We start from the raw sequence: 14,732 nt of genomic DNA on the forward strand, positions 1-14,732 counted from the left end.
TTTATTTTTACACTACAATTTAGATTTCAGTTTGAACACACCCCACCCAAATCTAACTCTCTCTGCACATGTTACATTTGCACTGCCTGTAGTGCATCATGGATTTGCTCAGTTGCTTGCTTTTTTTGTTTGCTAACAAATCTGAAAAAGGCCCTGAGCCTTATAACTAGCGTTACATGGATGTCCCCTATTCTTACTTATTCCCAAGGTTTGAAATAAGGGAGAACAGAAAACTCTGTAGCCAGCAATGATTATTTCAGCAAATGGCTGAACTGACGTTATGGGAGGCAATGGTCTATCCACTAGCTAGTACAAATTTGTCTTTACCTGTGACAGTGTTATGAAATAGGGGGGTGAATAGTGGTAGGCATTAAGTCAGATACACAACATAAAGGGTGTCACTAGCAGCACATATTAATAATTCAAGGCTTGTGTCAAATTGGTGTAGGAAGATTGTTGGGTCAATTTTCCCATGATCTGAAACAAAGTTCATTAATCCAACTTGTTCATGATATGTTGGCAAATGAGAACACTGTTCCATTATACCAAAAAAATAGAGCCAAAGAATAGTCATTTTATTTTTCTTGTATTCTAAAGTATTTGTAGGCACTGCAAAGTGAATATTTTAGATATTACCCCTGTGCAATATTGTTGGAAATATGTGTGTACAAGCTTGAGGATGTAGTAGAGTTTCTGTACACACCAGCAGGTGCTAACCAGTAGAGTACTTTTACTGATGATAAAGCAGGTACAGTCGTACTCACTGTTATACACCATGGTAGATGGAAGTGGAGCAGGATGCCATACAGCTCACCAGCCTCTAAATGTCACATGGTCTCAAGATGGCTCCATACATGCTCAGTAATAGCCTTGATGACCATCTTGCTACAGGGAATGAAGCTTCCCTGGAGGAATAGCAAGCATGGTGTCTGCACAATAGCACACTCCACTTTCAATAAATATAACAAACAAAAACATAGTAGAAATTCTTAATTTATCTTGATAGTTACATTTCCAGCACTATGCATCTATATTTAATAATGTGTATACCTCTTATCTAGTCAAAGCGGGACCCTTCTGAAAGTCCTTCAATGCAATTGTCTTTGTAATGTCACATTAATTTCTACTGTTAATGACTGAGACAAATTTGTATTTGGTTCTGTTTTCTATCTCTTGTTGTAGGAACCAGAAAACATCTGTTCTGGCCCTGTCATCCCCCCCAGGCGCCCTTCGAATGGAAGAAAAACAATCGTTGAGACATATAATTTGCAGCAGAGTAATGAGTACACTCCAACACCAAAAAATATCTCAGTTAAAGAAGAAGGTTAGTTTATGTTCCCTGAGTTTAACTGTCTAACGGGGAAATGTATCAAACCTTGTAAAGAATGGAGAAGTGGACAAGCAGAGAAGTTACTCATATAGATGGGTCCTTCGTGTTAGTCGCGATCAGGCATACGCAGCGTGCCTGGGCGCAAGGGGGCGCACCTAGTCGAAGGGAGGCGCCCAGAGCATTTGGCGTTACTTTTGAGTGTAATACCTAAGATCATCCACCAGATGTCGCTTTTTAAAATCATCAGTGCGCATCGTGTGGTCTCCATTAAAATACAATACTGAACTACAGCGTAAGAACTACTTTACTGGTGCGTCTCATTACGCTACAGTATGTCATACAGTCTATAACAGTATATACAGTACAGATGAAAATAGTACAGCATATACAGATGCAAATGAACGTGTTACAGATACAGTATGGTCTGTTGATGTTAGGGATATGTGAGTGTCCAAATCCCATAGTATTAAGTATAATGGGGAGAGATAATACCTCCTCCCTAAGTTCCTGGATGCCAAATCACTGTGTGTATAGTTTATACAGACACAAATGAATGTGTTAAAACACTTGTGTATACAGACGCAACTAATGTGTGAAAGGAATAATGTGGCTCATTGACTTTACAGTATGTACAGTGCACTAAATGAGCGTCCGAGTCCCCTAACAGGGGTAACCAATCAGGTTCTAGCTATCATTTATCACGTACATTCTTTAACATGATAGATGAAAGCTGATTGGTTACCATAGGTACATTCTCCACTTAACCACTCTTTTGAAAGTTTGATACATTTCCCCCCTAGATTTGAAGTAACCAGTTTCCTGCAACCTGAAAAAATATTTATTGAGCAATTACAGTATATATCTGTTTCCAATGTCCCAAACAGTTTTCTAAAATAAAAATGAATAAATTAATAAATAAATTAAATAACTGAAAACCTTTTGGGTTTCTTATTTTTTTTTTTATTCTTTATTTTCATAAATTTAGTATTTTCAAAAATGATTTTCAAAACAGAAAATCAGTATACAAATCATATGTAAACAATGGTATACAATAATACACGAAAGCAAGAAAACTGCTATAGCGCTTAGGGGGTAATTCAGCACGGATTGCAGATTCTGCTAAAAAGCAGAATCTGCAATCCCTTCTGTAGCATGCTGGGGGCTGCCCAGAGCAGGGCAAGGCTGCCCAGCATGCTAACTCCCACCCTGCGACTGCGTCCGCAATCCGATTGTGTTGTGATTGCAGTCAGAATGCAGTTGCAGCAATTGTGGACGACCCACTACAGCCGCAGCTAGGCTGCATATGCAAACTGTCTGCTGCCATTTTTCTCATCACAGTGGCTGCATGTGATGTCACGCGGCAGCCCCGAAAAACGCTGCTGACCCGCCCCCATTTTCCCTGTGCCCCCCCGCAATGCCATAACGCTGCCCCACCAAAGGCCGTCATTGTCAATCAAAGTGTGGTCGCATCCTTCCATGATGTGATCGCACTTTGATTGCATGTCACGTGCCATAAGTGTGTGGCGCATGCGCAGTGTGCCAAAAATTGCTGAATTGCAATTATCGGTACACTGCGTACCGTATTGAATAACCCTCTTAGTCTGCATTCATATCTCACTAAAACAATGAAACAATTGTTATCAAGAGCACAATGACAGAGAGCAACGATCAAACAGAGGAAGAAAGTTAGTCTTGAGAGAAGAGAAGAGAAGAGAAGAGAGAGGGGAAAGAGTAGGGAAGGGAATAAATCCACCTGACAAGGGACTCCCAAGTGCTAGTCTCCTCAAAGCCAGTCTAAAAGACTGATTGAATATAAAATTAGTTTTAAGACTAAAAATATTATCATCAACAATTTCCGTATCCTTTAGGTTTTATTTTGACAAACATTTTCATTTAAAGCTACCTGAATGTAAAAGAAAAGAATACAATCTCAGTAATAATTATTGTCTCCTTAATGTCAGCGTCCGGGTTCTTACCGGCATGCCGGGGCCGCGGGGTTTGCTGAGCAGGCGGCTTGTGGGCAGCGGCGGAGGAGGGCTGCCGCGCCGGGTCTGTGTGCAGCGGTAGGCGGCCGTGGGGGGTCCGCTCGTGGTGGCAGGACGCCGCTGCAGCGGGTCTCACTCACTTTGGCGGTTGCTAGGAGACCAGGGGCAGGGAGCTGTGTGGTTATGCAGGAAGGTCTGTCATACTGGGAGCCGCCATGTTGGAGACCAAACTCTGAAGCATAGTGCAGGCTTCCTGTTTCTTCCAGCCAATCCAGGGAGAGTTCTCCTTATAAAAGGGGGCTGGTTTATGACAGGGACACCAGTGCTTCAAGTTACAACCCTGTTGTAGGTGCTTTAGCCCTGTGCTCCCTGGATTCTTGCCGTGTTCTGGTTACTCCTAACTCTGCTTAGCCGTTTCTCAATTGCTGCTGCAGCCCTGCCATTCCTAGCCTACTGCCGCCTGTGGAAGCGCTCCTGGAAACCCCAGCCCAGTAAGAGCCTTAGGGCACGGACGGTACCGGACTTTCTGCCTCGCCTTTCAAGCCACAGTCCGCAGTTCTTTATCTTCAGTCACTTCTTTAAACCATCATTCACAGTCCACAGTTCATTATCTACAGTCTTGTCTTTCAAGCCACAGCCCGCAGTTCTTTATCTTCAGCCACGTCTTCAAAACCACTATCCACAGTCCCCAGTTCATTATCTACAGTCTCGTCTTTCAAGCCACAGTCCGCAGTTCTTTATCTTCAGTCACGTCCTTAAACCATCATTCACGGTCCACAGTTCATTATCTACAGCCTCGTCTTTCAAGCCACAGTCCGCAGTTCTTTGTCTCCAGCCACGTCTCTAAACCACCATTCACAGTCCGCAGTTCATTATTTACAGCCTCGTCTTTCAAGCCACAGTCCGCAGTTCTTTGTTTTCAAACTTCGTCTTTAAGTCATCGTTCACAAGCCACAGTTCTTTTCCCTCAGTCTCGTTCTCAAGAACTACTACTCATTGACTCATAGCTCCTCCTATGTTCTCCATTGATCCCTGTTCCATGAGAAGGAACTATATCCAGCCCCCACTTCTTCTTCATCCGCAGACAACTACTTCCTTGGGCAAGTCTCAGCTGCCGGATCCTCAAATCCAGCCGAGCGTGACACTTAATGTACTCTAACATATTACAGTGCTGTACTCTGTCAGTAGTGTTGGACCAAAACAGGAAATCTTGAAATAGAAGTCCCCTGCTAAGTCAAAACTGAAATGGTATGAAGTGCTGAGCAAAGATAGTACAGACTAGAGGAGATAAATGAATGACTACGGTCCATACCCACTCATAACTTTAATTGATATATAGTGACGTGCGGTGGAGTGAGGCAGGTGAGGCAAAGCCTTTCCTGTCATACTAACGTTTGCACCAGAGTTTTTACTGTATAAAGTACATGTAAAATACAAAGAATATGTTTGAAATATCTTTTTTGTATTCTTCTAATCATTTTTATAGCCAAAACTCTGCAGTAAAAAATCTATGGCAGGTGAAGCCGTGCCTCACCTTGCAATATTTTCCGCACCTAAAATAACCAAGAAACTTTTACACCACTACGGACACTGATGGTTTTTTACGAATTGTAATAAATATGTGTATTGGAGGAACCCACTGATTGTTTTATCTTAATTATCATATTCTGTTATTCTATTATACCAACATATGGTTTGAGTGTAATAGGGGTGTTATAACAACCCTTAGGCGCTAATTTCACTATTGCTGTATATCTGTTGTTTGGTTCCCCCTAACATGGGACTTCGTGAAATAAGGCTGCCTGACGAATTTCCTCCTATTTTCAATCTAAATATCGCAGAAAGAGAGTTTTGTGATTTATATATACATATATATATTTTAAAACAAAAAGTAACCTTTTTTCTGCGCTATACCTCTAGTCTCAAACCACTGAGAAATACCTTCTGTCAGATGAGGTATAAAGAGTAGATATGAAAAGGAAAAAGGTTCTAGTGGGAGCCAATACGCCTTTAGAATAACTATGTTTAAAAGTTTTTATTCATACACAAATGGACGACATTTACAACTTAAACATTCGTCTTTGGTACAAATTACTAAAAATTCAGTAAAATGATATAACAATCTTATATAAACACATGTTTCAGTTGATGTGAGGAATTTACAATCAGGTGATCACAATCAGAATTTTAAAGAGATATATCTCCAACCAGATATTTGTGGTGAAGGCTTTATGAATCCGAAATTGCGAAACCCAACGCGTTTCGTCCGTTAGGACTTCATCAGGGGTTAACAATCTAAATAGATTTCATCATAACAGAAAATGACAATTTAGGTTGAAGTTAGGTGATGTTATATTCCTGTAAAGTGCAGTAGCGAGGTTGTTGCTGGAAGAGGGTGTCTGAGCTGTTGCTTTTTTTACTCTGCCCCCCTCCCTCTCAGTACGATAGGTCTTGTATGTCTCCTGTACTGTAGTAGAAATGATGTCTGCAGTACAGCTCTCTCCTCTCTCTCTCCAGTATGTAAATGTGTAATAGAAGCCAAATATGGAGCAGTTGGCTGCCTCTGCAACAGCTCAAGGATCCTACTTCATGCAAAAGGGCTTTTGCATGAAGTAGGATCCTTGAGCTGTTGCAGAGGCAGCCAACTGCTCCATATTTGGCTTCTATTACACATTTACATACTGGAGAGAGAGAGGAGAGAGCTGTACTGCAGACATCATTTCTACTACAGTACAGGAGACATACAAGACCTATCGTACTGAGAGGGAGGGGGGAAGAGTAAAAAAACGCAACAGCTCAGACACCCTCTTCCAGCAACAACCTCGCTACTGCACTTTACAGGAATATAACATCACCTAACTTCAACCTAAATTGTCATTTTATGTTATGATGAAATCTATTTAGATTGTTAACCCCTGATGAAGTCCTAACGGACGAAACGCGTTGGGTTTCGCGATTTCGGATTCATAAAGCCTTCACCACAAATATCTGGTTGGAGATATATCTCTTTAAAATTCTGATTGTGATCACCTGATTGTAAATTCCTCACATCAACTGAAACGTGTTTATATAAGATTGTTATATCATTTTACTGAATTTTTAGTCATTTGTACCAAAGACGAATGTTTAAGTTGTAAATGTCGTCCATTTGTGTATGAATAAAAACTTTTAAACATAGTTATTCTAAAGGCGTATTGGCTCCCACTAGAACCTTTTTCCTTTTCATATATATATATATATATATATATATATATATAAAAATAAAAGTCTGGTCTATATATGGCTAACGTATACAAAGGTGTGTTCACTTTTTGAAGCAAGTATCTAACACTGGAAACACAAGCTGGTTAGAACAGAGAGAAGTCATAAGGGTCAATGGGACTATTTTGCCTTTTGTTTAAGGGCTGTTTGTGTTATCACCACATGTTCTAGACCCACACCAGACTTAGTGGATATGGACATAAAGTCCAACGTCTAAGTGCAACATATTTTACTGTACTGCCCTTTATTTTACTGTGCATGTGTAGTAGACAAGCATACATTTAAATATTTAATAAACTTATATATGCCTCTTCAATATACTTCTGTACACTTAGAGAGGCTGAACAAGGGGAGGAAAGAGGGTGTGTGTGTGGGGGAGGGGTTATTGTAAACCAAGTAAAGTAAGGACATATTGTGCACCTCTCCTACTATATAGGGGTTAAAGCAGGCTCAGATAAGCATGTTAAGAGGCATATTTATTGCTGGTCCTTCACACCTGGCACACGATCATCACTATCGACACAGAACTTGGAAATGTATTGTAATGTAAGCCTCAACCTGGGAAAAAAACAAAACAATGTATGCCTCTGATTTTGGTGTAAATTGCATAGAGTTATAAATTAAGCCGAAGAAATTTTTCATGCTAGATGTGATTCATTGTAAATTGCGCATTGCATGCATCTTGATAAAAGGATTACTGATCCCTATAAACAAATACCTGTACATACTATACTTTTCTTTAAAACAAATGACTGACCGCTAATGCTATATATTGCTTGTGGTTTTGATATACATGTCTTTGGTCATGATATTACGTTATATTTTGGAAATTAATTGTAAGTATATCTTCTACACAGATAGTGACAGTGATCATGACTATGAACAAATAACAGAAGAAATGCAAAATCAGTTATCGGTATTTTACTGAACAAGTGAAGAAGGTACAGTAACATTTTTAAATGGCTGATGAGATGTTTGAAATACGTTTGATAAATGTAAGACTTATGCTATCTTAAGGGGCGGTTCAATCATCTCGATAAGAATGGCACCAGGAAGGAGATCCCGGAGCTATTCAACTGACCACGCTGTTAAGCCCTCCCCTCCAAATCCAAAGAAGTGAGACTTCGGGTTCTGATTGTGTGCCTGTTGAGATGTATGTCAAACATACCGGGTTCTTTATACCCAGAACTTTGGAAATTTTCAATACTTTCCAGGGGTTGGCTACTCTGCCAAGCTCTATGTCCAAGTCACTAATTAATATTTTCCTAAAACCGGGTAAGGGTCCTTTGCTCCCTGACTCTTACCGTCCTATCTCCCTGCTCTCCACAGATGTAAAAATACTAGCTAAGGCCCTTACTCTTCACTTGGGCCAAGTTATAACTTTGATTGTCCATCCAGATCAAACGGGCTTCATGCCAGGGAAATCTACTCTATGATTATCTACTATTTAATGCAGAGCTTCACTTTTATCAGTAGCAAAGCATTACTCATACCTCTCAACAGTCCCACTTATCTGGGACTGTCTTGCTATCCCTCAAGTGGGCCTCAGTGTCTGTTGATGGAACGAGGGGGGGGGGGTGTTGGGGGAGCCTACACTGCTGCTCTGTAAAGTGAATAGGTGAATAGATATGGAATTTGACATAGAAACATAGAATTTGATGGCAGATAAGAACCACTTGGCCCATCTAGTCTGCCCCTTTTTTTCCCATATTTTTTATCTTAAACCTTATTTGATCCTCATTTATTAGTAAGGATATCCTTATGTCTATCCCATGCATGTTTAAATTGTTCTACTGTCTTAGCCTCTACCACCTCTGAAGGGAGGCCATTCCACTTGTCCACTACCCTTTCTGTGAAGTAATTTTTCCTCAAATTTCACTCTGACTCAGTGTGCTTCTCCTCCTCCTGCTCTGTGGCTGCCAGTACAGTGGCCCACGGGAATGTGAGTGGCGGGCAGCAGCGCGCTCTCTAAATTTTTCAGCGCCCGGAGCTCATGCTCCATTGGAGCTACCCTCGCTACACCCCTGTGTAGGCCATGCACCATTTTAGTTGCCATTCTTTGTACAGTCTCTAAAGTATTAATATCCTTTTGAAGATATGGCCTCTAGAATTGACCACAGTATTCTAGATGAGGCTGTACCAATAACCCATACAGGGGCATTATTACTTATATCTTTCTGCTGCTGATTCCTCTCCCAATGCAGCCAAGCATCTGACTAGCCTTCCTCATTGCTTTGTTACATTGCTTACCTGCCTTTAAGTCACCAGAAATAGTGACGCCTAGATCCCTTTCCTCCTCAGTAGTTTCCAGTATAATGCCATTAATACTATATTTAGCCTTAGGATTTTTGAGACCCAAGTGCATGATTTTAAATTTTTTGGTATTAAACTGTAATTGCCATACTCTTGACCATTCCTCTAGTCTACCTAGATCCTCAATCATTTGTTTTACCCCATCAGGTGTGTATACCCTGTAGTATACCTTTGTGTCATCTGCAAAACTTTCCCTTTAATGCCATTTGCAATGCCACCAATAAAGATATTAAAAAGCACTGGTCCAAGTACAGATCCCTGGGGTACTCCACTGGTATCATTTCCCTCCTGTGAATGCACTCCATTTACCACAACTCTATGTTTTCTATCCTGCAACCAAGATCTTATCCAATCGATAATCCTAGTATCCAATCCCAAGCTTTCAAGTTTATTTAGCAGTCTGCGATGTGGAACAGTGTCAAAAGCCTTACTAAAGTATAGATAAGCTATATCCATGGCTCTACCTTTATCTATCAGTTTAGTAAAAAAAGTACATAAGATTTGTTAGCATGGATTCACTGGGTTGAGATCATGTCAGTTTGGGATCCTGTGAATTGCTGGATTTGAGATAGTCTACAATTCTTTCTTTTAAGAGTGTTTCCATCAATTTCCCTACTACTGATGTAAGACTCACTGGTCTGTAGTTGTTTGCCTCTTCCTTGTTTCCACTTTTGTGCAGTGGGACTACGTTCACTCTTTTCCAGTCCTCTGGAATTACTCCTGTAGCTAATTACTGGTTGAATAATTCTGTCAATGGTGCTACCAGCACCTCTGTAAGTTATTTTAGTATCCTTGGATGTATCCCATCTGGTCCCATGTGCACGGCATAGATGCCATGCACATGGCAACTACACAGTGCAGGGAGAGTTTCTGGGCAGCATAGCATCTCCGTGGTTGCTGGGCACGCCTCCCAGAGTGATGAAACTCATGAGAATTCCCAAATTCAAGAGCTCTGATGATGTTAGGTATGATTATTGCATTTATGAACAAGTCCTATTTCATGTGATTTAGACATGAAATGAGTATGATTGCACAAATGAAAGTTGTAAAGACAACAGTTTGAACTTCCTTTTTTCAGTTGCTCAAAAGATATGCGCTAACAAAAACCACAACATTACTAAGTGAAGGTAACGGAAGTAAAAACAGGACAGAAAAAAAAAACAGGTCACAGAAATAGACATTGCATTTGCTATAGAGCAGTGGTTAAAAAATTCTGTGAGAAAATAAATACAAATATATGTGCTCAACCTAAACTAAAATTGTAACATAAAAGGGTCAATTTATTTGGTCATACTTATGATATAATTATGTACCTAGTAGAAAGAACAATAGGGAGTCTGTAACTGGAATACATACATACATACATACATACAATATGCTGGTGGATGGGATACCAGCAGTCATACGACCGACACCGGCATCCCGAAGCAGAGAATCCTGACAGGGGTTGGGTAAGTATATTTACCCTCCTCTTTACCCCCCTAACCCTCCCTTCCTGCAACCTAACCCTAACCTTACCCCCCCTTCCTCCGCAGTCTAACCTTACCCTCACCGGTGGTGCCTAAACCTAACCCCCTTCACGCAGTCTAACCCTAACCCTCCCCCACACCCCTAACCATCCCCCCTCAGCCTAAACCTGACCTCCCTCTTCCCCCCCTTCCCCGTTCCCACGTTTTACCACCGCGGACTCCCGTCAGAGGTCGATTGGGTTTCCGTAGTTCGGGATCCCGGTGCCAGCATTTCAATCCATGTCGGGCTGCCAGCATCGGAATTCCGAGCAGTGTCGGGATTCTGGTGTTGGTATTCCAACTGCTGGAATGCCGAATGCCGTTATCTTGAATGTATCCCATGTAATGTATTGGAACCTATTTGAAATGTGAGCTCAGAGCATTGTATTTGTATAGGCTTATTCAGTAGTGTTACATGGGAAATCTTTTGGAAATATTGAAGAGTATCAGGCTGATTCTGCCATTCTGTGAGATCACAAGACAAATGAGCTGTAGTACAGATGTGTCCTCATATACCTAGTGTCTATATTCTATACGGTACAAGATGCCTGGCAACACTGAGCCACTACAAAATGTTTAGAGAACCATCTTTTTCTTTATATTTCACAGACACAGCGACTCACCACTCAAAAAAAGTGTACTAGAGACACCAAGCTGTGACTTCAACTGAACAGGAATTAGTTATAAATATGTACAAAATCGCAGATGAACTTGGCATGAGAGAAAGCCACAGGCACTGCATTGTATCACTTTCTTTAAAGATTCAGACTCAACTTCCGGTTCTGGCTGCGATGTGTTAGCAGCGTGGGGAGAGTGCTCCGCTGCCGCCCGTCAGATAATATCCTTTAAATGGCTGAAAAACCTCCACGATGGCCCTGCAAACTCTCTTACCCCCTCTGTGGAGGACCAGTGATCACCATGGACCGATATTTGGCCCCCGCAGCGCTCACGAAGAAGGAGCAGAGGAGGAGGGAGAAGCGCCGCATGGAGCTGAAAATGGCGCTGGATGCGGAGGCTCCAGCAGCGCCCCCCCCCTCCTCCTCTGCTGCCTCACCACACATAACGGAAGCTGCGCTGACTGCAGCAGTGACTGAACCTGCTCCAGCTACCCTAACTACTGACCAGGTACTGTTACTTTACACCCGCTATGCCAGTCACATACAGCAATATGGTGGGCGCGAAACGCACGGCAATGGGTCCCTTAGTACAGACCCAGACAGCGGATATTAACAAGCAACTGGCCCAGCTCACACACCGGGTATTGCAAACTGAGCAAAGAGCAGGCGAAATGTTTCACGAGCTCAAGCAGGACGTAGCCCATGTATCTCATTCTCAGATTTGGAACAAACTAGATGATCTAGAAAATAGATTAAGTAGATCGAACTTGCGTGTGATTGGCCTCCTTGAGACTCTTAAAAGTACAGCATTGTATACTTTCCTCCGTGTCACCCTACCAGAATTGCTGAATATTGCGGACTCCTGCCGGGATATGGTCATAGAGAGCGCACAGGGTGGGTGCTCAAAAGAGCTATGATGGAGCTAGACCCAGAGTCGTGCTATTTAAATGCCTCAATTTTTTGCACAAGGAGGAAATCTGGAAAGCTTACCGTAAAATACGTAATATCTCCTGGGAATCGCATAAAATATTAATTTTTCAAGACTATTCAGTTGAACTTTCAAGAGCAAGGAGGGCATTCTCTAATCTGTGTTCAAAACTTGTGCAGCTCAACAGGAAATTCTCCCTATTGTACCCACCACGACTCCGCATTTACTCGGGCAACTCCTTTACGGATTTCCTCATCGGCAGATGATGCAGAAGCCTTCCTGAAAGAGGAAGAGGAATCGGATATTCGGCATAAAGTCACCTCTGGAGACATATGAGTCTTGACTCATGGAATTTAACTTTGATTATACTGCAAGTTATCTTTAATACCTGCTCTCGATGATTAATCATATGTAACTTGTTATAACTACATGTTACGGCTCCTATCTCCTACAGTTATGTTATAGCATATATTCTGGATAATTCTGTGGTTTACCATTTCTAACTTCATAATGGTATTACTACTGGATTGCTATCCATATGCTTAAACTAGTCTATAATATTGCTGGAATTTACTTATTAGTTTTGCAGGCCACGACTTGTGTAATGTTAATATTCGGCGGGGTAGGCGAGGATCTTCTCCTCCCTCTTCTTGGTTCTTTTATATTTGTCAATTATATTTTCACTATATGTTTCATTTACTGCTCAAGAGCGGGATGCCATGCTGCTAGTCGGGTGGCATCGTACGCTCTCTCTGTGGTTTTTCTGTGGGGTACAGATCATTACACTGTTACCTTTCATATGCTATCCCCTCTCCCTTCTCTTCCCATCTTTCTCCCTCCACCAAGTCTCATTTTATCACAATGGCGAAATATGTGTCAGAGTTCAAATATTAGCTGGGTATTTTTCACTTCTTTATTTTCACAGTTACCCATGCCTACATACCATGCAAGTATTAGGTAAATGTCTACTATTAAATTAGGATCCTAGAATGTTGGTGGGATAAACGCACCACAAAAGAGGAAAAAAGTCTTATTATATCTCAACAAATTAAAGCTAGATATCGTTTATTTGCAGGAAACTCATCTGGTAAAATCAGAGATGCTTAAACTTAATTCCTTAAAATGGAAATTGATTGCTTCCTCACCCTATTCATCCAAAGCCAGGGGAGTAGCCATATTAGTCAAACAACATGTACGTTTAAAGATTAAGAATTCAATTGTGGACCCTGATGGCAGATACATGGTATGTAAGTGACCTTAGATAATAACCCTTATCTGCTATGCAATTTATACGCACCTAGGGGGTCATTCCGAGTTGTTCGCTCATTGACGATTTTCGCTATACTGCGATTAGTCGCTTACTGCGCATGCGCAAGGTACGCAGAGCGCATGCGCTTAGTTATTTTACACAAAAGTTAGGTATTTTACTCACGGTATAACAAAGCTTTTTCATCGCTGTGCTGATCGTAGTGTGATTGACAGGAAGTGGGTGTTTCTGGGCGGAAACTGGACGTTTTATGGGAGTGTGCGGAAAAACGCAGGCGTCAGAGTTGCAAAACGCAGGAGTGGCTGGAGAAACGGGGGAGTGGTTGGGCAAACGCTGGGTGTTTTTGTGACGTCAAACCAGGAACGAAAAGGACTGAGCTGGTCGCAATGGCTGAGTAAGTCTGGAGCTACTCAAACTGCTAAGAAATTTCTATTCGCTATTCTGCTAATCTTTCGTTCGCACTTCTGCTAAGCTAAGATTCACTCCCAGAGGGCGGCGGCCTAGCGTGTGCAATGCTGCTAAAAGCAGCTAGCGAGCTAACAACTCGGAATCACCCCCCTAATACTAATGTACATCCCTTTTTGCAAAAAGTCTTACAAATCCTTGTACCTCACACCGATACCCCTATTATTATAGGCGGTGATCTCAATATTGTTTCTTCTTTGTTATTAGATAGACAAACACCTCGAAATAGCAAGGTTAAACTACCCAAAAAAGGTATTCCTTGGTTTACGCAGGCTATGACCTTGATAGATATATGGAGAACTCTGAATCCAACTGATAGAGAATACTCATGCCTTTCGGCAGACCATGGGACGCTCTCTAGAATAGATTATCTGTTGCCTTCAGTGGCGTTGCTTCCCAACATAGTGTCGGTGGGGATTGTACCCATTACTCTATCAGATCATGCAGTCATTTGGTTGGACATGAAATGACATACTGATAGGAGTACTTTCCGCTCTTGGAGGTTCCCCTCTTCCATGGCATTATCTCTTGACTTCGGGAATAATCTTGATAAGGCTTGGGACTCTTAAGGGGGGGTACTCAAGGAGCGATCGCTGCTTAAAATCTAAGCAATCTGACTAGATTGCTTACATTTTAAGCAGCGATCACTCCGTGTGTACCCCCCCACAGCGATAGCGATGCGCAGCCCCGCGCATCGCTATCGCTGGTGCTAGATTGGCCTGCATGTAGGCCAATCTAGTGGGTCGCTCACTTTACCCGCTGGGTGAAATTAGTGGCCCCCCCGTCTCACCCGCACGCTCAGCACAGATCGCGCTGTGCTGAGCGGGGGGAGAGATGTGTGCTGAGCGAACCGCTCAGCACACATCTCTCCCCAAATCGGCCCGTGAATATGGCCCTTTATTCTACTAATAATGAGATAACTCTATCTGAGTCACCACAGCTGTTCTGGCAGGCCTCTAAGGCTGTACTAAGAGGAGAGATTATCTCCCGCACTTCCCAAACTTATAAAATGCTACAAGCAGATTTCCTTCAGGCTCAACAAATACTAACGGAGACAT

At 42.0% G+C, this 14,732-nt stretch overlaps 1 protein-coding gene across 1 annotated transcript in view; it reads left to right on the forward strand.

Moving 5' to 3' along the window:
* Nucleotides 1-14,259, forward strand: part of THEMIS2 (thymocyte selection associated family member 2) — a 39,057-nt gene extending 24,798 nt beyond the window's left edge. Inside the window, exons 5-7 of the mRNA XM_063954556.1 lie at nucleotides 1,183-1,324; nucleotides 7,434-7,517; nucleotides 11,007-14,259. Coding sequence (XP_063810626.1) covers nucleotides 1,183-1,324; nucleotides 7,434-7,504 — 213 coding nt within the window. The 3' untranslated portion in view covers nucleotides 7,505-7,517; nucleotides 11,007-14,259. The remainder of the gene's footprint in view (nucleotides 1-1,182; nucleotides 1,325-7,433; nucleotides 7,518-11,006) is intronic.
* The last annotated feature ends 473 nt before the right edge of the window (nucleotides 14,260-14,732 follow it).

Source organism: Pseudophryne corroboree, chromosome 2 (assembly GCF_028390025.1).
Source record: "Pseudophryne corroboree isolate aPseCor3 chromosome 2, aPseCor3.hap2, whole genome shotgun sequence".
NCBI lineage: Eukaryota > Metazoa > Chordata > Amphibia > Anura > Myobatrachidae > Pseudophryne > Pseudophryne corroboree.